Here is a 22321-nt window from a genome sequence, read left to right as displayed (position 1 = left end):
AGGGGAGATCCGGGAAACTATAGACCGGGAAAGATGGTAGAGGCGCTGATAAAGGACCACATCATTGATCACCTTGACAGACATGATCTGATGAGGACTAGCTAGCACGGCTTCAGCAAAGGAAGATCTTGCTTGACGAACTTACTGCACTTCTTCAAGGGAGTAAACAGGCATATAGACAAGGGTTATCCAGTCAACATTGTGTATCTAGATTTTCAGAAGGCGTTCGACAAGGTCCCGCATAAATGACTACTTTGAAAAATTGCGAGCCATGGAATCAAGGGTGAAATACTCATGTGGATTAAAAACTGTTTGGCGGATAGGAAACAGAGAGTGGGGATAAATGGATAATACCCGGACTGGAAAAGCGTCACGAGTGGAGTACTGCAGTTTCGGTGCTTGGACCCTTGCTCTTCAACATATTTATAAATGATCTGGAAATTGGTATGATGAGCGATGTGATTAAATGTGCAGATGATACAAAGTTATTCAGAGTAGTGAAGACAGAAAGATTGCAGATACCTGCAACATGACATAAACGCGCTTGAGAAATGGGCTGCAATATGATAAAATGAGGTTTAATGTGGATAAGTGTAAGGTGATGCATGTCGGTAAACAAAAATCTTGTACACGAATACAGGATGTCCGGTGCAGTACTCAGAGAGACCCCTCAGGAAAGAGACTTGGGAGCACTGGTAGACAAGTCAATGAAGCCGTCTGTGCAATGTGCGGCGGCAGCGAAAAGGACGAACAGAATGCTAAGAATGATTAAGAAGGGGATCACAAACAGATTGGAGAAGGTTATCTTTCCACTATAGCGGACCATGGTATACCCCTACCTGGAATACTGCGTCCAGCACTGGTCGCTGTACTTGAAGAAGGACACAGTACTACTCGAAAGGGTCCAGAGAAGAGCGACTAAAATGGTTAAGGGGCTGGAGGAGTTGTCATACAGTGAGAGATTAGAGAAACTGGGCCTCTTCTCCTTTGAAAAGAGGAGACTGAGAAGGGGACATGATGGAAAAATTCAAGATAATGAAGGGAATAGACTTAGTAGATAAAGACAGGTTGTTCACCCTCTCCAAGGTAGGGAGAACGAAAGGGCACTCTAAAGTTTTAAAGGGGATAGTTCTTCTTCACCCAGAGAGTGGTAGAAATCTGGAATGCTTTTCCGGAGGCTGTTATAGGGGAAAACACCCTCCAGGGATTCAAAACAAAGTTAGACAAGTTCCTTCTGAACCAGAACGTACGCAGGCAAGGCTAGACTCAGTTAGGGCACTGGTCTATGACCTAAGGGCTGTTGTGGGAGCGGACTGCTGGGCACGATGGACCACTGGTTTGACCCAGCAGTGGCAATTCTTATGTTCTCCGAGTGAATTCCTTTAACCACCACCCTCTGTCGTCTGTCCTTCAACCAGTGTCTAATGCAGTTTACCACTTGAGTCTTAACTTCAGCCCGTGTCAAAGGCTATGCTGAAATCTAAGTAAATTACATGTAGCATGCCCTTGATCCAATTCTCTGGTCCTCCAATCAAAAAATTCAATCAGATTTGTTTGGCACGATTTACCTTTAGTAAAACCATGTTGTCTCGGATCCTGTAACCCAGGGGTGCCCAAATGGTCTAATAACTTTATGAAGTATATTCAATACTAATTGTGTTCTGTATTGAGTTCATTGTATTAAAATTATTAAATAAAGAATTTAAAAAAATAAAAATAACATTTTCTCTGCGTACAGTGTGCTATGTGTTTTAAAAAATTTTATTGTTAGTAGATCATTTTGACTTGGTCATTTTAAAAGTAGCTCGCAAGCAAAAAAGGTGTGGGCACCCCTGCTGTAACCCATTTGATTCTAGGAATTTCACTATATTTTCTTTCAGTAATGCTTCTATTATTTTTCCAATAACCGAAGTGAGGCTTACTGGCCTGTAGTTTCATGCTTCATCTCTGCGACCACTTTTATGAATAGGGAACACATCCGCTCTTCTCTAGTCCCCATGAACCACTCCCATCTCCAAAGATTTGTTGAACAAATCTTTAATAGGACCTGCCACTACCTCTCTGAGCTTCCTCAATATCCTGGGATGGATTCCGTCCAGTCCTATCGCTTTGTCCACCTTCAATTTTTCAAGTTGTTCATAAACACTTTCTTCCGTGAACGGCACAGTGTCTACTCCATTTTCTTGTGTAACTTTGCCAGACAATCTTGCTCCTCCAGGATCTTCTTCCATGAGCACAGAATAGAGGTATTTGTTTAACATGTTTGCTTTTTCCTCATCACTCTTCACATATCGATACATATCATCTTTTAGTCTCGCAATTCCATTTTTCATCTTCCTTTCACTGATATCTGAATTTTTGTCTCCCTTTTTTACAATCCTAACCATTTGCTCTTCCGTTTGCGCTTTCGCCAGACGTATCTCTCTCTTGGCTTCTTTCAGTTTCACTTGGTAGTCCTTTCTGTATTCCTCTTCTTGGGTATTTTTATATTTCACGAACGCCAGCTCTTTTGTCTTTATTTTCTCCAACAGGTTTAGAGAACCATTTCGGTTTCCTTTTTCTCTTGTTTTTATTTATTTCCCTCACATTTTTATTGCTCCATTCTGCTTAGACCACAGAATTCCTATGAGCGTTGGAGCTTTTATCGCAGTGGCTGGTGATAAAAAATCCTAACGCAGCTTGATAAAAGGGGGCTATAATTTGCAGAAACTTTCTCAGAAAATCTTACTGTATAAATTTTCGTAGTACCCTAAATACATTTGTGAAAATAAGATCATACCTTTTGGTAGTCTTTATATTGGCTTCACATTTCTTGGTTAGATGTTTGTTTTGCCTATTTATTACTGTATATTCAACTAGACTAACCTGGCTACCATGTTTACCTAATACTGCCTTGGTATATTTTCTTACTGGTAACTTTATAGAAATTTTTCACCCTATATCTATACTGAATATCGAGTAGGATGAATTTTGGAATGTTAAAAGAACTGTGTTCTGGAAAGGTAGATGTGCATGGGAACTAGAGGCTAACATGGCATTTCCATCAGCTTACCTTGACTGCTGGGTAATGTCTCTGCTTCTCTTATTGATTTGCATTGTTTTGCTTTGGAAGGGGCTAAAGCAGCAGCTCCACCGCCACCTTCCTGGGTGACTTAGAGATACATTAATGAGGGCTACTGTTAACACGTGTTTTATTTCAGCACAAGTCCCATTTTATGCAATGAGGCCCAGTTACTAATAGCTGGGGTTAACAGAAAAATAACACTTCCTAACGTTAGCCCACATTGATATCTTCACTTCTTGGTACTGGGTTTAGCTCGAACAATATGGGAATAGAGCTTGGGAGCTCCTTAGTTTGTTGGTACTCTGCTTGTTGAAGGTCTCTTATTGCTCACTTTTTTCCCCCTAGACCAGATCACTTGAATGGCCATATCAAGCAGGTGCATACCTCGGAGCGACCCCACAAATGTCAGGTAGGTATTAGTAGATATTAGGAAATTAAATATGTTAATTAAGGAGGGTCATATTTTACCAGGTATGGAGAATATTTTACCAGTGTGGAGAATATATTTTACCAGTGTGGAGAATATATTTTATCCCAGGACAGGTAGGCAGCATATTATCTACATGTGGGTGATGTCATCCACGGAGCCCTGTCGCGGACAGCTTTTCAAGCAAACTTGATTGAAGATCTCAAGTTTGCTAGCACTGCTCACACATGCGTGCCTTCCTGCTCCACTAGAGGGCGCAGCCCCTCCACGTGGTCTTCAGTTCTTAGTTTTCCGTGGAGCCAGAAAACCCTGTCTCTCTTCTCTACGATTTCTACGTGCTTTTTTAGCACCGCGGCTTTCTTGTTTTAATATGGGAGTCGCTGTGCGCATTGTTACTAGTTTCCTTTCTTTATTTTTCTCGTTTTGTATTTTCGGTTCGGCGACCGGGGGCTCCCGGTTCGCCATGGCCGCTTGGTCTCGAGTGTCTGCGGCCGTCTAGGCTTATGTCCCGGCCTCTCACCGGATTTAAAAAGTGTTCTCAGTGCGGGCGGGTTATCTCAATCACTGACCCGCACCGCTGGTGTATTCTGTGCCTGGTGCGGATCACCCGATAGATTCCTGTCCTTGCTGCTCCACGCTTCAACCCCGGGCTTTTCGGTGGCATAGGGCCAGAATTGCGGAGTTTTTCACTATGGAAGCCGCTCCTGCTTCAACTTCGGTCTCGGCCTCGGTCAAGTCTCCCTCGACCTCGAAGACCTCGACTCCGGGTAAGTCCCCTCTTCCTCCTTCAGGTTAAACTCAGCTACCGAAGTAGCCTTCCTCGGAGTTTCTGGCCATCCAGGCGGTGAGTGTAGTCTCGCCGGCCTCAACGAGACCATCCTCCAAACCCTCCAAGCGTGCTTCCACCACACGGGAATACTCATCCTCGAGGTTGCCCTCAGTGGAATGCATTGCTGCACCTACCCGGTCGAATATGGTCACGGTGCTGATGTTTGAGGAGGTACTGAAGGCTATCATCTCCTCGGAGCTCTCCTCGGCGTTGGCTCATCTTGCTCCGACCTTGACCTCGCGAGCAGTGGACCAGCCTGAGCGTCGTGTCGAGATTTCTCGAGACAAGGTACGTCGATCTCGGCATCTGTCCTCGTCTGATTTCTCACCTCTTCCATCGAGGCATGTTTCTCTCTCGGGCTAGCCTCGGTCGAGGCACCGGTCTAAGTGCCTTGCAAAGCATCCGCGGGACTCTCCCCCAAGGCGGGGCAGGTCTCCGGGTCCTCGAACTGCTGGCTCCATAAAGACCTCGGACCTTACTCTGTCCAACCCGAGTCTGTTGAGGTCGCCGGTCAGGTTGAATTCCCCGATCCGGGAGGAGCCTACCTCAGGGGACCCGGGCTCATTTTCCTGAGGCTTGTCCTCGGGCTGAGGCTCTCCGGGGCACCAGCCTCTAACCTCGACGGCCCATGCCTCAGGTCCTCCCCCCCCGGGGACATCGAGGCACAAGCTCTCGTCGACGCCTCCTCGTTCTTTCAGTGGGGCTTCCTCGGCATCCATGCTGGTGGATACGGATGTACCCCCGCACTATTATCGGGAGGCTTCCCCCTCCTTTTCGGCGGTCCTGCGGTCTCATTCCACCACTCCGCCTAGGGAGCACTCAGAGAGCAGGCCCTTTTCCTTCACTCGCTTTGTGCAGGATATGGGCAAGGCCTTGCACCTGGACCTTCAGTCGGATTCCAGGTATACCAAGGAGTACTTGGAGGAGATGGAGGTTCCCCATCCTCCTCGGGAATCCCTGCGGCTGCCTCTGAATCCAGTATTGCAGCAGACTTTCTTTCGTAACCTGGAAACGCCTTACGCTATTCCAGCTATTCCCTCCAAAATGGAGTCTAAGTACCGGATGTTGCCTTGCAAGGGGTTTGAGAAGGCGCAGCTCTCCCACCAGTCTCTGCTTGTGGAGTCTACCCTTAAGAAATCTCACCCGTCAAAGGTCTATGCCATTGTCCCGCCAGGCCAGGAGGGCAGGACCATGGATAAATTCGGGAGGCGCCTTTATCAGAACTCCATGATGGCGAACCGAGTCCTGAACTATAATTTTACGTTCACTTCTTATCTTAAGTGGTGCATCAAGTCCTTGCCATCCTTCAAGGACAATTTGCCTTCTGAGCGCCAGGCGGAGTTTCGCCGGCTTCTGGATACCCTGTCGCAGCTGCGGCTGTACATGTTCCAGGCTTCCTATGATGCCTTTGAACATCTCGGGTCATCTCGGGTCTCGGCCTTCGCAGTGGCCATGTGTCGCTTGGCATGGCTCTGCATTGTCGATATGGACCCGAACCTGCAGGACAGGTTAGCCAATCTTCCGTGTCTGGGAAATGAGTTGTTCGAAGATTCCATTGAAGCTGCCACGAAACGCCTCTTCAAACATGAGCGCTCCTTCGCCTCCCTGGTATGGACCAAGGCGAAGCCCACTCCGCCCAAGACCTACCGGCTGCCTCCCCGGCGGTATCTGCAGAAGTCCACACCGGCGTTTTCTCGCCCTCCGCCTCGTCGACTGCAGCAGCAGAGGGCCCCTCCGAAGCCTCAGACACCTGCTGCGCCTAAGCAGCAGCCGTCCTTTTCACTGGCTCGGCGGGAGAGGACAGGCCCCTTCTGCCTTGGGGGGTTCCCCCTTTGCCCATCGGGGGATGTCTCTGTGCCTTTTATCCTCGTTGGGCGGAGATCACTGCGGACTCTTGGTCCTCTCCGTCATTCGGGAGGGCTACTCCCTCAACTTCCGGACAGGCCTCCCGGACAGGCCCTCCTTCGCCTGCGGGCTGTGGAAGAGGTTCCCCCGGGCCAATGGGGCTCTGGGGTGTATTCCCGGTACTTCCTGGTTCCCAAAAAGACTGGGGACCTTCGTCCCATCCTGGATCTGCGGACTCTGAACAAGTTCTTGGTTCGGGAGAAGTTCCGCATGCTTTCGCTTCCCATTTTGTATTCCTTGATGGACGAGGGGGACTGGTTGTGTTCCCTGGACCTGAAAGAAGCCTACACTCACATTCCGATACATCCGGCTTCTCCGCTTTCAGGTGGAAAGTCTCCACTTGCAGTATTGAGTCCTCCCATTCGGGCTTGCTTCGTCTCCATGGGTCTTTACGAAGTGCCTCGTGATGGTTGCGGCGGCTCTACGGTTGCAGGGCCTTCAGGTTTTCCCGTACCTCGACGATTGGCTGATCAAAGCCCCGTCGAGGGAGGGGGTTACCTCAGCGACCCGTCAGACTATTATCTTCCTCCAGCGTCTGGGGTTTGAGATCAACTTCCCCAAGTCTCAGTTGAGCCCCTCTCAATCCCTGCAGTTTATTGGGGCCGTGCTCGACATGCTCCGCCTTCAGTCGTTTCTGCCGCCGCCTCTGCAGGCTGTCCTTCTGCGGCTGAGTCAGCTGGTGGCTCAGCGGGATTCGGTCTCAGCCAAGCAGATGATGGTTCTCCTGGGGCACATGGCCTCCACCGTTCACGTCACGCCGTTCGCCCGGTTGCATCTTCGGGTTCCTCAGTGGACTCTGGCGTCTCAGTGGTGGCAGGACGGGATCCCGCTTCTCAGCACGTTGCGGTGACTCCCTCCTTGAGATGCTCGCTCCGTTGGTGGGCCAACTCTACCAATCTGTCCAGAGGTTTGCTCTTTCGGGTACCCCCGCATCAGAGGGTTCTGATGACGGACTCCTCAGGGTACGCTTGGGGAGCGCACCTCGATGGCCTTCGGATTCGGGGTCTTTGGTCGAGTGTGGACAGGCGCTGCCACATCAACCTGCTAGAGCTCCGGGCTATTTTCAATGCCGTGGTTGCTTTTCGTCATTTGCTGCAGGATTCCGTTGTCCTGGTAAGTACGGACAACCAGGTGGCGATGTATTATGTGAACAAGCAGGGCGGTATGGGTTCCCTCTTGCTTTGCAAGGAAGCCCTTCGTCTTTGGCAGTGGGCACTGTGCCACAACATCTTCCTTCGGGCGGTGTATATCCAGGGCGAGCGGAATTGTCTGGCCGACAAGTTGAACCGTCTGCTTCAGCCGCACGAGTGGTCGCTCAATTCTCACACCCTGTTCGGTGGGGAACTCCTCGTTTCTGCTTGAGGATGTACTCCCCGGATCATCTCGAGGCGGATGCTTTCCTTCTCAATTGGACGGACGGATTCCTCTATGCATTCCCTCCCTTTCCTCTGATTCTCAGGACGCTGGTGCATCTCAAGTCGGTCCGTGCCACCATGATCTTGATAGCTCCTCGGTGGCCCCGGCAACCGTGGTTCTCCCTGCTCCTTCAACTGAATGTCAGGGAACCTCTGCTACTACCTGTTTTTCCTTCTCTGCTGTCTCAGAGTCGGGGTTCACTGTTGCATCCCAATCTGCAGTCGCTCCACTTGACAGCTTGGTTCCTCTCCACTTCGGTTTCTCACAGTCGGTGAGGGATGTTCTCGAGGCCTCTAGGAAGAGTTCCACTCGTCAGTGCTATTCTCAGAAATGGACCAGATTTGCGGCGTGGTGTGCTGCTCACCGCATGGATCCGCCCTCGGTCTCCTTGTCTTCGGTGCTGGATTATCTGTTCCACTTGTCTCGGTCTGGCCTCAAATCAACATCTATTCGAGTCCACCTCAGTGCGATGGCTGCCTTTCATCAGCCGCTTGATGGGAAACCGCTCTCTGTTCATCCGGTGGTTTCCCGCTTTATGAAAGACCTTTTCAATGTTCATCCTCCACTCAAGCCCCCTCCGGTGGTTTGGGATCTGAATGTGGTTCTGGCTCAATTGATGAAACCTCCATTTGAGCCCATTGACAAGACTCCTTTGAAGTTCCTCACTTGGAAGGTGGTGTTCTTGGTTGCTCTCACGTCTGCTCGCAGAGTCAGTGAGTTGCAAGCTTTGGTAGCGTATCCGCCTTTTACTGTATTTCATCATGACAAGGTGGTCCTGCGCACTCATCCTAAGTTCTTGCCAAAGGTGGTTTCGGATTTCCACCTCAACCAGTCCATTGTTCTTCCAGTGTTTTTCCCGAAGCCCCACTCGCATCCTGGCGAGGTGGCGCTTCACACACTTGACTGTAAGAGGGCTTTGGCCTTTTACCTGCGATACACCGAGTCTCATCGGACAGCGCCTCAACTTTTCATCTCTTTTGATCCTAATCGATTAGGCCGTCCTGTTTCCAAGCGCACCTTATCCAACTGGTTGGCTGCTTGTATTTCCTTCTGCTACGCTCAGGCTGGGGTCTCGCTGCCAGGTCGGATCACGGAACATAAAGTCCGAGCAATGGCGGTGTCTATCGCTTTCCTCAGGTCCATGCCTATTGAGGAAATCTGCAAGGCTTCCACTTGGTCTTCGGTTCATACCTTTACCTCTCACTACTGTTTGGATGCCTTTTCCAGGCGCAACGACCAGTATGGCCAGTCGGTTTTGCGTAATCTGTTTTCATAAATTGCCAACTTTCCCTCCATCCCCTGTTGGTTAGCTTGGAGGTCACCCACATGTAGAGAATATGCTGCCTGCTTGTCCTGGGATAAAGCACAGTTACTTACCGTAACAGGTGTTATCCAGGGACATCAGGCAGATATTCTCGCAACCCTCCCACCTCCCCGAGGTTGGCTTCTTTGCTAGCAATCTGAACTGAAGACCACGAGGAGGGGATGCACCCTCTAGTGGAGCAGGAGGGCACGCATGTGTGGGCAGTGCTAGCAAACTTGAGATCGTCAATCAAGTTTGCTTGAAAATCTGTCCGCGACGGGGCTCCGTTGATGACGTCACCCACATGTAGAGAATATCTGCCTGCTGCTCCTGGATAACACCTGTTACGGTAAGTAACTGTGCTTTATATACAAGTGAAAGGTAATGCATGTAAAGCAAAACTATTAGCAGAAGAGACCAGCTGTGGGCTGGCTGTGAGAGCTAGAAGCACCATAAGTTATAGTAATTTTTATAAGAAAAATTGCCCCCTATGATCCAGATTCTGCTACTGAGTCTTTTCTCTCACAGACTTGCAATGCGTCCTTTGCGACCCGTGACCGGTTGCGCTCACATTTAGCTTGCCATGAAGACAAGGTGCCATGCCAGGTGTGTGGGAAGTATCTACGGGCTGCATACATGGCAGATCATCTTAAGAAGCACAGTGAAGGACCCAGCAACTTCTGCACCATCTGCAACAGAGGTACTAAGCTTGGCTTATACAAATCACAGGTTTAGGAGAGAGGACTTTGCCAGTGAAGCTGGCAAGGCTTGATAAGCTGTTCTTTAATGGATTCTGTCATTCTCTTCTATAAAGGAGTTTCCCTACAACTATCCAGTAAAAGACAGGTGGGATAAGTAGCATGTTTTGCATTTGTAAGGCTATGCAAATTATCAGGATCTCCTCCTCTTGGGGTAGGGGCTCCTCTCCCTGTGTGTGCCAGTAGAGGATTCTTCTGTGGTGGGAAAGGGAGTTTTTGCACATGTTACAGGTTGTTGTGATTGGAGTTGAGAAAGTGTGTATTTCAGTGAAAATTTCTTGCCCTTTGGATTTAATTACTCACACTTGCAAAACCAAGCTCAAGGTGAGTTAAAATTCAGGCATTACATTTCTAATAGCCTTATTATAATGTAGCCTCTAGCATTTGTTATGCACAGCTGGTCTTATTGCATAAAATGGGTCCTGAGATACAAAAACACATTGTTGTGTGTTAATGCCATGGTGCATGTTATTACCTTAGAATATACCGTATTTTTTGCTCCATAAGATGCACTTTTTCCACCCCCCAAAAAGGGGGTGGAAATAAGGGTGCGTCTTAAGGAACGAATATATAAAATAAAAACCTCGTACCTTTTTTTTCCATCCCAGCTCCCAATGCGCTTTTTGTGCTCCTGCTTCGGTTCCCCTGCTCTCTTCCAGCAGCGGCAGAGCAGTGCACGAGGCAGGCGCGCGCTTTTTGCATGAACTAGTGAGTCCCACAAGAACTGATGCAGCCTTTTGGAGTGCAGGGCGAGACCAGGCAGACATACAAAAAGCATGCGCCTGCCTCGTACACCGCTCTGCTGCTGCCAGAAGAGAGCAGGGGAACCGAGGCAGGAGTGCGGAAGACGAGCTGGGATGGGAAAAATAGGTACCGGTGGGAAGTGCTGGCCGGCTTGGGGTTGGTTGGCTGGATGGCTTGGGACTGGCTAGCTGGCTACCACAACACGTGCATACCATTAGACGTGCCCTGTCCCAACCTAACCCTAGACCACCAGAGGGGAGACAGGGTACATACCATTTGGTTCAGAATTTTTTTTTTTTCTTGGTTTTTCCTCCTCTACAGGTGGGGGGGTGTCTTATGATCAGGTGTATCTTATAAAGCGAAAAATACAGTAAGTTTGTCCTTGAGGTAATAGAGGGTGAAATAACTTGACAAAGGTCACAAGGAATAGGAATGATATTTGAGCCCTGTCTCTCCTGGTTCTTAGGCTATTGCTGTAAAGTTTAAACCACTCCTCCTTTTTGTACTTTACAAGTTTCCTGGTGTCTTATCGATGGACATAGAGGAAATATATAAGACACAGGACATGCGTGGAGGGGTGACTAGTCCATCCTTGATCAGATTCTCCTATTTCTAGCAGTACTAGGTTAGAGATTATACTGCACATCGGGTGATAGTATGTTAGGGTAAGGGTAATGCATTTAATATACCATCTTTATCCTAGCTCAAACAGGCAGCATATTCTCACATGTGGGTAACATCATCCATGGAGCCCGGTACGGACAGTGGTAAAAGTGTATTGCCACTTTAAGTTTTTAGAAACTTTGCGACTGCCCACACTGCACATGTGCGAGTGCCTTCCTGCCCGATGCCAACTTGCAGTACATTAGTTCTTTGTTTTCTGCGGAGCGAAGTGCTTTTTTTCTGGACTCTGTCCAGTGTGTGCCTTCCCATCAAATGTCTCTTTTTTTTTTTTTCTTGGCTCTTGTCAGTTTTTTTTCTGATTCTATCTTCTTTATTTTATTACTTAATTGGTAAAGAAAAAAATAATTTGTGTGTTTTTTGTTTATAGACGGGTCTTTGGCCCTCTGTTTATTCTCTCTGCAGGCTTTTCTTTTTCTGTAATCAAAATTGAGTTTAATCTCACCACTGAGATTTTTCCATCCATGTCAAAAACATCAAGCAAGTTCAAAAAGTGCTGTCAATGTCAGTACCCTATTTCCATCAGTGACCCGCATAGTTGGTGTTTGCAGTGTTTGGGCCCAAACATCTGGTAGATTCCAGTACATGTTGTTCCACACTGCAGAAATGCTCGTTGAAGGCTTGCTGCATCCAACAAGAGAAGATCTTCGGCTCGGCCATAGACTCTGCGAGTCATTCCAAGCCTTTGGTAGCAAGGACACTGGCATTGACATCAAAGTTGTTCCAGCATCGGGGTAGCCTGCTCAGAAGTCATCCTCTTCCCAACAAGCGTTACAGGCCTCTACAGCATTGAGTCCCTCGATGCAGGCCAAGCATTGATGCCAACATTCTCCTTCAGTGCAGGCTGTGTACTGTATCCTTCAGGTCGTGCATCCTCTTCAAGGACACTCACCCCTCAACACCCTGCCGCACCGATAGTACCGGCTGTTGACCAAAGAGTACTGGTGCAACTTTTCAAGGAACAACTCAATGAGTTTTTCCGGAGAGAGGTCGGTGACATGTTCAAATTGCACTCGACACTGGTGCTTGCATCGGCTCCCTCTGTACCAGCCCGGTTTAAGCATAGCATTTTGAGGCCTCAGGGTACTGATTTTGGGTTTACACTGGCAAGCCGCTCTGCTTCCTATTGGTGCTCCTCCAGTAGACAACAATGCTCTTCTTTGAGGCATTGTCGATCTGCATCGAAATCTCAAAGATTGCCATCGAAGCACCAAGGTTCTCCCATCAAAACATTGATGCTCTTCATCAAAGCATCAAAGTTCTTCATCGAAACATTGTTGCTCTCACTCTTATGTTTCCAAATACAGAAGATCTTTGCGTTGTTCCTCTTTCATCATCATCGGATCAGTACTGATATTGAGGAAGTTTTTCTCGCCATTCCCATAGGTCACCTGAACCTTATGACTCTGATCTTTCTCATGGCTACTCTGATTCTGAATGTGAGCCTACTTTATCAGCTCCTGAATCTTATGGTCTTCCTTCAGATCTGTCTTCTCCTTCTCCTAGAACAGTGGTTCTTAACCTTGTTGGAGGTACTGAACCCCACCAGTTTCATATGCATGTTCACCGAACCCTTCTTTATTGGAAAAATAAAATATGATTTTTACAAATTCAAAACATAGGTATACAGTGAGGGAAAAAATAATATCAATTTTGAAAACAAAAAAGTTCTCCTATATTTCGAATAATAATAACATAATAATGAAATTTACTGCAAATCAGTGTGACTTCTGCTGTTACCTCTCAGAGACCAGTTCAGAAATGCGCGGCTTTACCTTGGCAAGTGCCACTCTCATGTCATTTTCGCAACAAAGTCTGTTCCTTTTCTTCATTTTTATGTCCAGCATTCTCGAAAAGGATTGCTCGCAAAGATATGTTGTAACAAACAGTATGAAAATTTCCAGAGCTTTCTTAGCAATAACAGGGTACGTTACCAATTGTTGACACCAAAACGTTGAGAGCGTTGTTGTTCTGAAGAGTTGCTGTTGAAACTGGCTCTGCTGAATTTCAATGATTTCATCATTGACATCTGTTGTCTCAACACTAAACGTGAACGGCTGTCTCACCCAAGCTGGATATGACTCTCTTGTAGGGAAGTATCCGTCGAGAGACTTTGCAAGCTCATCTAAGTGCGTGGCAATAGTTGCTTCAGTTCCGCGGGTACAGAAATGTCTCCGATTCCAGATACATCTTCGATCTTACTTACACAGTTGTCTAGCAGGGGAAAGTTTGCAAAGTTATCGTTTTCTGTTCGTCGTTTCCATAATGGTAGCTTTTTTTGAAAAGCTTTCAGGTTTTCTTCCGCTTCGATTGAGATGATTGAGAGCTGCAAAGATATCAGCCATGTACGCTAAAATGAGAATGAACTCAGAATTTTTGAAGCAATCTGCATGACAATGTTGCTGCTCTTGCAAAAACAGAGCTAATTCCACACGCATGGCAAAAACACGATTCAGCACCTATCCCCGGGATAACCACCGAACGTTAGAATGGTACAGAAGTACCTCAAATTCAGATCCCATTTCTTTACACAGCTCCTTGAAGATGCGGTGCTTCAGAGCATTATTTCGCACATAGTTCACGCATTCCACAACAATTTTTAAAACTTCTGCCAGTTTTGGAGGCAAGGTTTTTGTTGCCAACGCATGCCTGTGCAGAATGCAATACGTAACAATGATGTGTGGTGCATCGGCATTCACTAGCGCACCAAAACCGGACTTTCTTCCGAGCATGGCTGAAGCTCCGTCCGAACAAACTGCAGAAACCATATCCCAAGAAAGATTGTTGTCTTTGAAGAAGTCATCCACAAGTTTCTTCACATCAGTTGCCTTAGTTGTTGTTGTAAGAGGCTTACAAAATAAAAAATCTTCCTTTATCACGTCGTCTTTCACATAGCGCACGAATACTGCAAGCTGGCTTAGATTGGAAACGTCTGTGGTCTCGTCGAGTTGAAGGCTGAATTTTGCCGGGCTTCAAATCAGATCTGCAACTACTTGAGCCAAGATGTCTTTGCTCATGTCCTCTATTCTGTTGCTGATGATGTCATTTGAAAGAGGAATTTCAGATAACTGAACTTCAGCCGCTTTTCCCAGCATGATATTCACCATCTTCAACACAGCTGGTTTTATGAGTGTTTCACCAATGGTGTGTGATTTGCCCTGCTTTGCGATCAGGTAAGCAACTTCGTACAATGCTGTGAGGATCGGTTTGTTGATGGGTACAAAGCCGAGAACAGGCAGAGTAGCCTTTTCATTGAATCTTGCTTTCTTCACCTTGAATTCAGCGAGCGTTGTGTTCTTGTATTTTCCATTTCCATGCAGCTTAAGGAAGTGTTCCCTTAGTTTTTCCGGAGCTAGACTAGAATTACTCAACTTGGCATTGCAAATCATGCAATTAGGACGCTGACTCCCATCACTTTCCGTTATACATGTGAATCCATATTGTATATATTCGTCCGACCACTTTCGTATTTTGCTCGACATAGTAAGGGATTTAAATATTAAGATAGGTATCACACGATGTACCATCGCAACAGTTACAATTCGACTACTGTGCGCATCAAATCCCCTGCAGCACAGATAGGCCAAGCGATGTTGCGTGATCACCTGCAGCCAATTAGGGACAAGCGGGGCGTATCATCACGAATCATATGCGCTTCGGTCACGTTCAATCATCTATCAGTTAAATCACAAATTTTGATCAGGAATTGATTAATGTATATAAGGCGTTAGTTACAGATTGATAGATCAAGAAACCGAGAACACGATCAGTCTTGATCAAAATCACTGAATAACTGATAGATGATTGAACGTGACCGAAGTGCTATATGAGTCGGAGGTGTGTTTTGACCTCCGCCGAACCCGCGAGACTGACTGACTGAACCCCTGGGGTTCGGTCGAACCCAGGTTAAGAACCACTGTCCTAGAAGGTCTTCACTTGAAGGACTTTCACTAAATATATTAGACAATTGGGAAAGGCTCTCCCTGTCAAGTTGGAGGCTAACAATGAACCCAGAGCCAAACTGCTGGATGCTTTAGGTTTTGATGAGCCTTTTAAGGTGCTTTTTAAGTTGCCCTTACATGGTCTCCAGGAAGCGCTCTTCAAAAATTGAGAGATTCCTTTTTCTGTCATTGTAGCTCCATGAAAAATTGATTTCCTCTACAGAATAATATCCTGTCCAGGGTTTGACAAGCCTCAACTCTTAACATCAGTCCTTGCTTGTAGAATGAAACCTTAAAAAATCCAACAGCTCCAGGGTTTATGCCTCAGCACTATCAGGACGGGAGGGGAGGACTATGGATAAATTTGGTTGTCATCTTTATCAAAATTCTGTTAGCCAACAGAGTTCTAAATTATGGACTCCTTTTACTAAGCTGCGTTAGGGCATTAATGTGCGGAATAGTGCGCGCTACAATGCCGTGCGTGCTAGACGCTAATACCAGCATTGAGCTGGCGTTAGTTCTAGCCGTGTAGCGTGGGGCTAGCACACGCTAATCTGCGTGTGCTAAAAACACTAGCGTACCTTAGTAAAAGGAGCCCTATAACTTCTACATGTTCTTCTACCTTAAACATCTAGCAAGGCACTTGTCTGAGTTTCAGCAACATATTCTTTCGGATCTTCTTGAGAATTTTCAGAGCAGGAAATATGTGGCAAGAATTGCATTTGATGCATTTTTGCCCACATCCAGGGCTTCGGCCATGTATATGGCTATACGGTGTCTTGCTTGGCTGCGAGTTTCCAACATGAACATTTAATCTTCAAGATCGCTTAGCTAACATCCCATGTCTTGGTGAAGAACTCTTTGGTGACTGCATAGAGGCGGCTACTCAAAAGCTTACGCAGCATTGAGCTGGCGTTAGTTCTAGCCGTGTAGCGTGGGGCTAGCACACGCTAATCTGCGTGTGCTAAAAACACTAGCGTACCTTAGTAAAAGGAGCCCTATAACTTCTACATGTTCTTCTACCTTAAACATCTAGCAAGGCACTTGTCTGAGTTTCAGCAACATATTCTTTCGGATCTTCTTGAGAATTTTCAGAGCAGGAAATATGTGGCAAGAATTGCATTTGATGCATTTTTGCCCACATCCAGGGCTTCGGCCATGTATATGGCTATACGGTGTCTTGCTTGGCTGCGAGTTTCCAACATGAACATTTAATCTTCAAGATCGCTTAGCTAACATCCCATGTCTTGGTGAAGAACTCTTTGGTGACTGCATAGAGGCGGCTACTCAAAAGCTTACGCAGCATGAGCAAAACTGGAACTCTTTAAACAGATCTAAAGTTGAGTCAACAGTCTAAGCCGGCTACAAAATCTGTTTATTCCTACAAAAGGACGTATCCAGCAACCTCTTCTAACCCTCCACCACAGAAGAGACAAAAACAACAGAGGGTTAAAATGTCTTAGCCTTCGGCTCCACAAAAACCAGCTCAGTCTTTTTGATGTGCTTTTAGAGAGCATGGCCAAAATCCCTCCTCTCCAACCTATCAGAGGTCACTTACAATTGTTTCATCAGCATTGGACTCTCATCGCAACAGATTCTTGGCTCTTCAGTCATCAAAGGAGGATTACTCACTCAATTTCATAACCACTCCCTCCAAGAGAGTTGTCTTTCACATCTCAGCAAACGCCCTCCCTTCTTCAGGAAATCAAAGCGCTGCTTCAACTAAATGCCCATAGAAGTGGTTCCCCCTTTTCAGAAATATCAAGGGTTCTACTCTAGGCATTTTCTAATTCCAAAGAATATGGGAAGTCTTCATTCAATTTTTAACCTCCGAAACTTAAACAAATATCTAGTCAAAGAAAAGTTTTGTATGCTATCTTTAAGGACTTTGTACCCTCTCCTAGAACAAAATGATTGGCTGTGCTCTCTAGAACTCAAAGGGGCTTACACACATATATCCAAACATCCTCTTCACAATCGGCAATACAAGTCACAATAAAATTTCATCAACTGCTAGGGTTCGAAATCAACTTCCCAAAGTTGCATCTTCAACCTGCTCAACTACTACTTTTCACAGGAGCCCTTTTGGACACCATTCATCGCAGGGCTCAGTAGACTCTTGCATCTCAGTGGTCACAAGTTTGATCCCTCATCTCGAAATATCACATTCACCTCACTCAATCCCTTCAGTGTCAAATGCGTCAAATCTTTCCAGGGGTCTGCTGTTTCACGTTCCTCTGCATCAGAAAGTGCTAACCACAGATGCGTCCGTGTATTCTTAGGGAGCTTATTTTGACTGTTTCAAAATGCAGGGTCAGTGATCTGCTGAAGAGAAGATATTCCACATCAACTTGTTGGAGCTCTGAGCAATTTGAAATGCTCTAAGAGCTTTTCAAGATAATCTTTCCAACCAGGTACTCCTTGTTCACACAGACAATCAAGTAACAATGTACATCAGCAAACAAGGAGGGACAGATTTTCTCCTCCTTTGTCAAGAGGGCAGAATGTGTAGGAAACTGGACAATTGCTTGAAACTTATTTCTCATGGCCGTCTATGTGCAAGGAAAGCTGAATATGCTAGCCGACAAACTAAGCAGATTTTTTCAGCCACCTGAGTTGACTCTCAACTCCAAAGTTTTACACCACATCTTCTTACTATGGGGACTCTTCAAATAGACGTAGTTGCACCTCCCCACAATCGCAAATTGCTTGAATTCTGTTCACGGCAGTACTCTCCTCACCGTCTTGAAGCAATGCATTTCTTCTGGATTGGACAAACAAATTCCTCTACGCATTTCCACCAATCCCTCTAATTCTCAAGACTTTAGTCAAGCTCAAGAACAAGTCAGCCACCATGATCCTGATAGCTCCTTGGTGGCCTTGATAATCGTTGTTAGAAACATAGAAACAGAAAGATGACAGCAGAAAAGGGCTATAGCCCATCAAGTCTGCCCACTCTACTGACCCATCCTCTTAAGTCTATACCTAGTGACCAATTCTTCAGATCAACCCTCGTAGGGATCCCACATAGGCATCCCATTTATTCTTAAAGTCCAACACGCTGCTGGCCTCGATCACCTGCACTGGAAGCTTATTCCAACGGTCAACCACTCTTTCTGTGAAGAAATACTTCCTGATGTCGCCATGAAATTTTCCGCCTCTGAGTTTGAGCGGATGCCCTCTTGTGGCCGAGGGTCCTTTGAGAAAGAAGATATCATCTTTCATCTCGATATGTCCTGTGATGTATTTAAATGTCTCAATCATGTCTACCCTCTCCCTACGTTCCTCTAGAGTGTAGAGCTGTAATTTGTTTAGTCTCTCTTCGTACGAGAGACCCTTGAGCCCCGAGATCATCCTGGTGGCCATCCGCTGAACCGATTCGACTCTGAGCACATCTTTACGGTAATGTGGCCTCCAGAATTGTACACAGTATTCCAGATGAGGTCTCATCATGGTTTTGTACAATGGCATTATGACTTCAGGCTTCCTGCTGACAAAACTTCTATTGATACATCCCATCATCTGCCTTGCCTTAGATGAGGCCTTCTCTCCTTGATTGGCAGTTTTCATGTCTGCACTGATGATTACTCCTAAATCTCGTTCTGCTGAAGTCCTAGTTAAAGTTTCTCCATTCAAGGTGTAAGTTCTGCAAGGATTACCGCTACCGAGGTGCATAACCTTACATTTCTTAGCGTTGAAGCCCAGCTGCCAGGTCGAGGACCATCTTTCCAATGTAAGCAGGTCCTGTGCCATACTATCCTGCAAATTGCATTCACTTACTATGTTACATAGTTTGGCGTCATCGGCGAATAATGTTATTTTACCCTGAAGCCCCTGAGAAGGATCCCCTATGAATATGTTGAAAAGGAGTGGGCCCAGGACTGAGCCCTGTGGTACTCCGCTGGTCACCTCCAATGTTTAGAGAGGGTACCGTTAACCACCACCCTTTGAAGTTTTCCACTTAGCCAATCATGGACCCATGCAGTTAGTGTCTCTCCTAACCCCATCGATTTCATCTTGCTCAATAGCCTGCGGTGTGGGACGCTGTCAAAAGCTTTACTGAAGTCCAGGTACACGATGTCCATAGACTCTCCCAAGTCCAGCTTCCTTGTCACCCAGTCAAAGAAGCTGATGAGATTGGATTGGCAGGACCTACCCTTGGTGAATCCATGTTGACTGGGATCCCGTAGATTCCCCTCATTCAAGATCGTGTCTAATTTGCGTTTAATTAATGTTTCCATGAGTTTACACACTATTGATGTGAGACTCACCGGTCTGTAGTTCGCAGCCTCTGCCCTGCAACCCTTTTTGGCAGAGGAATGACGTTGGCTATTTTCCAGTCCAAGGGTACTGTCCCCGTACTTAGGGAGACATTGAAGAGCATGGCTAGCGGTTCCGCCAGGACATCACACAACTCTTTGAGCACTCTTGGGTGCAGATTGTCCGGTCCTATGGCTTTGTTCACCTTGAGTCTTGTCAGTTCGCTGTAAACGTCACCTGGTGTGAACTCAAAATTCTGAAACGGGTCTTCCGCCCTTGTATTAGCCCTTAACTGAGGACTGTGTCCTGGTGCCTCGCATGTGAAGACTGAGCAGAAGTAGTCATTCAGTAGTTTGGCTTTATCGGAATCTGCTTCCACGTAATTCCCGTCTGGTTTGCTAAGGCATACTATCCCGTCTGTGTTCTTTTTCCTATCACTAATATACCTGAAGAAGGATTTCTCCCCCTTCTTAATGTTTTTTGCTAGAGTTTCTTCCACCCGAAGTTTGGCCTCCCTAACTGCTGTTTTGACCGCTGTAGACCTGGTCCTATATTCTATGTTAGCTTCTCTTGTCTCCTTACGATTGTAGGAAAGAAATGCTTTTTTCTTCTCCTTAACAAGGTACGAGATCTCTGCGGTGAACCATTGGGGTTTATTGTTTCTTAGCCGTTTATGTACTGATTTTACAAAGCGGTCAGTTGCTTCGTGTATGGTTGATTTCAGGGTTGACCACATAGTTTCCACATTACCTGTCTCAGCTTGGTCCTGCAGCGTCTGATGGACGAAATCTCCCATGCGTGCGAAGTTAGTGCCTCGGAAATTAAGTACCTTTGTTTTTGTGCTTGAACTTGGGAAGCCTTTCCTCAGGCTTAACCATACCATGTTGTGGTCGCTTGAGGCTAGCGTATCTCCTACCGAGATCTCTGAGACGCTTTCCCCGTTGGTGAGTACCAGGTCGAGGATCGCCTGGGCCCTAGTAGGCTCCATTACCATTTGTTTGAGACGTGCTCCCTTTATAGAGTTTAATAGCCTCCTGCTAGCGCTGGTTGTCACTGAAAGTGTGTTCCAGTCTGCATCAGGCATATTGAAGTCCCCTAGTAGTACAGTGTCCCCCCCGTAGAGTGATATTCTCAATGGCTTCAATTAAGTCTGTGTCCATGTCATCCAGTTGTCTTGGGGGTCTGTATACCACACCAAGATACAGGCACTTTTCTCTGCCTCTTGCCAGGTTTACCCAAAGGGATTCCCCGGTGTACTTGACATCTGTGATCCTGGTGGTTTTGATGTCCTCTTTAATGTATAGTGCTACCCCACCACCTAACCTGCCCACTCTGTCCCGACGTAGTAGGTTATAACCCGGTATAGCCATATCCCACCCATGAGAGTCCAAGTTTCGGATATCGCTACCACGTCTAGTTCAGCATTCCTTTTTTCAGTCTTCAATTCCAGAATTTTATTGCCTAAACTGTGTGCATTAACATACATAGCTCTCCACACCTTATGTTTGCTAAGTCCCTTTGATACTTTTTCTATCTGAGTTGGTGTGACCCCTAGAGAACTATTTGCAGTGTGGGTACTTACCTCGGAGTTTCGACTCACCTCATCAGGATAGTTCCTTACTGCACTGGTATGTGAGTGGGTACCCTCCCCCAACTTACCTAGTTTAAAGCCCTGCGAAGCAGGTGGGCTAGTCGGTGTCCAAAGACGTGCTTACCTCTACTGGTCAGATGAAGTCCGTCTGGTCCATGAAGTCCCTGTAGCGCCTCTCCATGGTTCAGGAATCCGAAGTTCATATCCCGGCACCATCCCTGTAGCCACTCGTTAGTCCTCAGGATACGCTCGTCCCTGGCTCTCCCTTTGCCTCTAACTGGGAGGATTGAGGAGAAGACCACCTGTGCTCCAGTCCGTTTCAGCCTCTCACCCAGGGCTCCAAAGTCACTGGTGATGTTCTCCGAGGTGTTCCTGGCAGTGTCGTTTGTTCCCACATGGACAAGAAGCATGGGAAAGTTCTCCCTTCTACTTCAGCTGAGTGCCAAGGATCTAATTCCCTTACAAAATTTTTCCATATCTGCTCACTCAGAGTCAAGAATCTCTGTTACATCTCAACCTGCAATCTCTGCATCTCAGTACTTGGTACCTCTTGGTCTGACTCCAGCAGATTTCAATCTTTCTGATTCAGTAGAAGCCATTATAGCTGTTTCCAGAAAACCTTCTACTCAACAGTGCTATCAACAGAAGTGGACTTGCTTCAATTCATGGTGTACCCTCCATCACCAAGATGCTGCTGCTGCCTCCTCCTTCATTGTTGGGCTACCTTCTCCATTTATCCAATTCTGGTCTGAAACCACTTCAATCAGAGTTCACCTTAGTTCTATTGGTGCTTTTCATGTTCCTGTCAACCATAAATCTCTGGCCACTCATCCACTTGTTTCCAGGTTTATGAAGGAACTTTTCAATTCCAAACCTCTGTTCAAACTGCCTCTAGTTGTCTGGGATCTTAATGTAGTTCTCACCAGTTTGATGAAGTCGCCATTTGAACCAATGGCATCTACTCGTCGTAAATTTTTCACTTGAAAAGTGGTCTTCGTGATCTTTATCACTTTGCTCGTTGAGCAAGTGAGCTTTAAACATTGGTCTCCGTTCCACCTTACACAGTATTTCATCATAAGGTGGTTCTCCAGACCCATCCTAAATTCCTTCCAAAAATAGCCATGGAATTTCATCTTAATCCATTGTACTTTGAGTCTTTTTCCCAAAGCCTCATTCCCATCCTGGGAAACAGCTCTTCATACACTGGACATTAAGCGTGCTTTGGCTTACTACTTACAACAGACTAAGCCACACAGGATTTCGCCTTAACTGTTCATCTCCTTTGATCCTAGCAGACTGGGCCGGCCCGTAACCAAGAGAACTATTTCCACATGACTGATGGCCTGTATTTCCTTCTGCTTTGCTCAGGCTGGACTGCAGCTCAAGTGACACGTTACAGCAC

General features: G+C 46.5%; 1 protein-coding gene across 2 annotated transcripts in view; it reads left to right on the top strand.

Moving 5' to 3' along the window:
• PATZ1 (POZ/BTB and AT hook containing zinc finger 1) overlaps window positions 1-22321 on the top strand; it is an 83499-nt gene that overhangs the window by 46488 nt on the left and 14690 nt on the right. For both annotated transcript variants that reach the window (XM_033955687.1, XM_033955688.1), the window contains exons 2-3: window positions 3410-3473; window positions 9473-9644. In XM_033955687.1, the coding sequence (XP_033811578.1) occupies window positions 3410-3473; window positions 9473-9644 (236 nt within the window). The remainder of the gene's footprint in view (window positions 1-3409; window positions 3474-9472; window positions 9645-22321) is intronic.

The sequence above is a fragment of the Geotrypetes seraphini genome, chromosome 8, assembly GCF_902459505.1.
Source record: "Geotrypetes seraphini chromosome 8, aGeoSer1.1, whole genome shotgun sequence".
Classification (NCBI taxonomy): Eukaryota; Metazoa; Chordata; class Amphibia; order Gymnophiona; family Dermophiidae; genus Geotrypetes; species Geotrypetes seraphini.
This window is presented reverse-complemented; position numbering and strand designations above follow the sequence as displayed.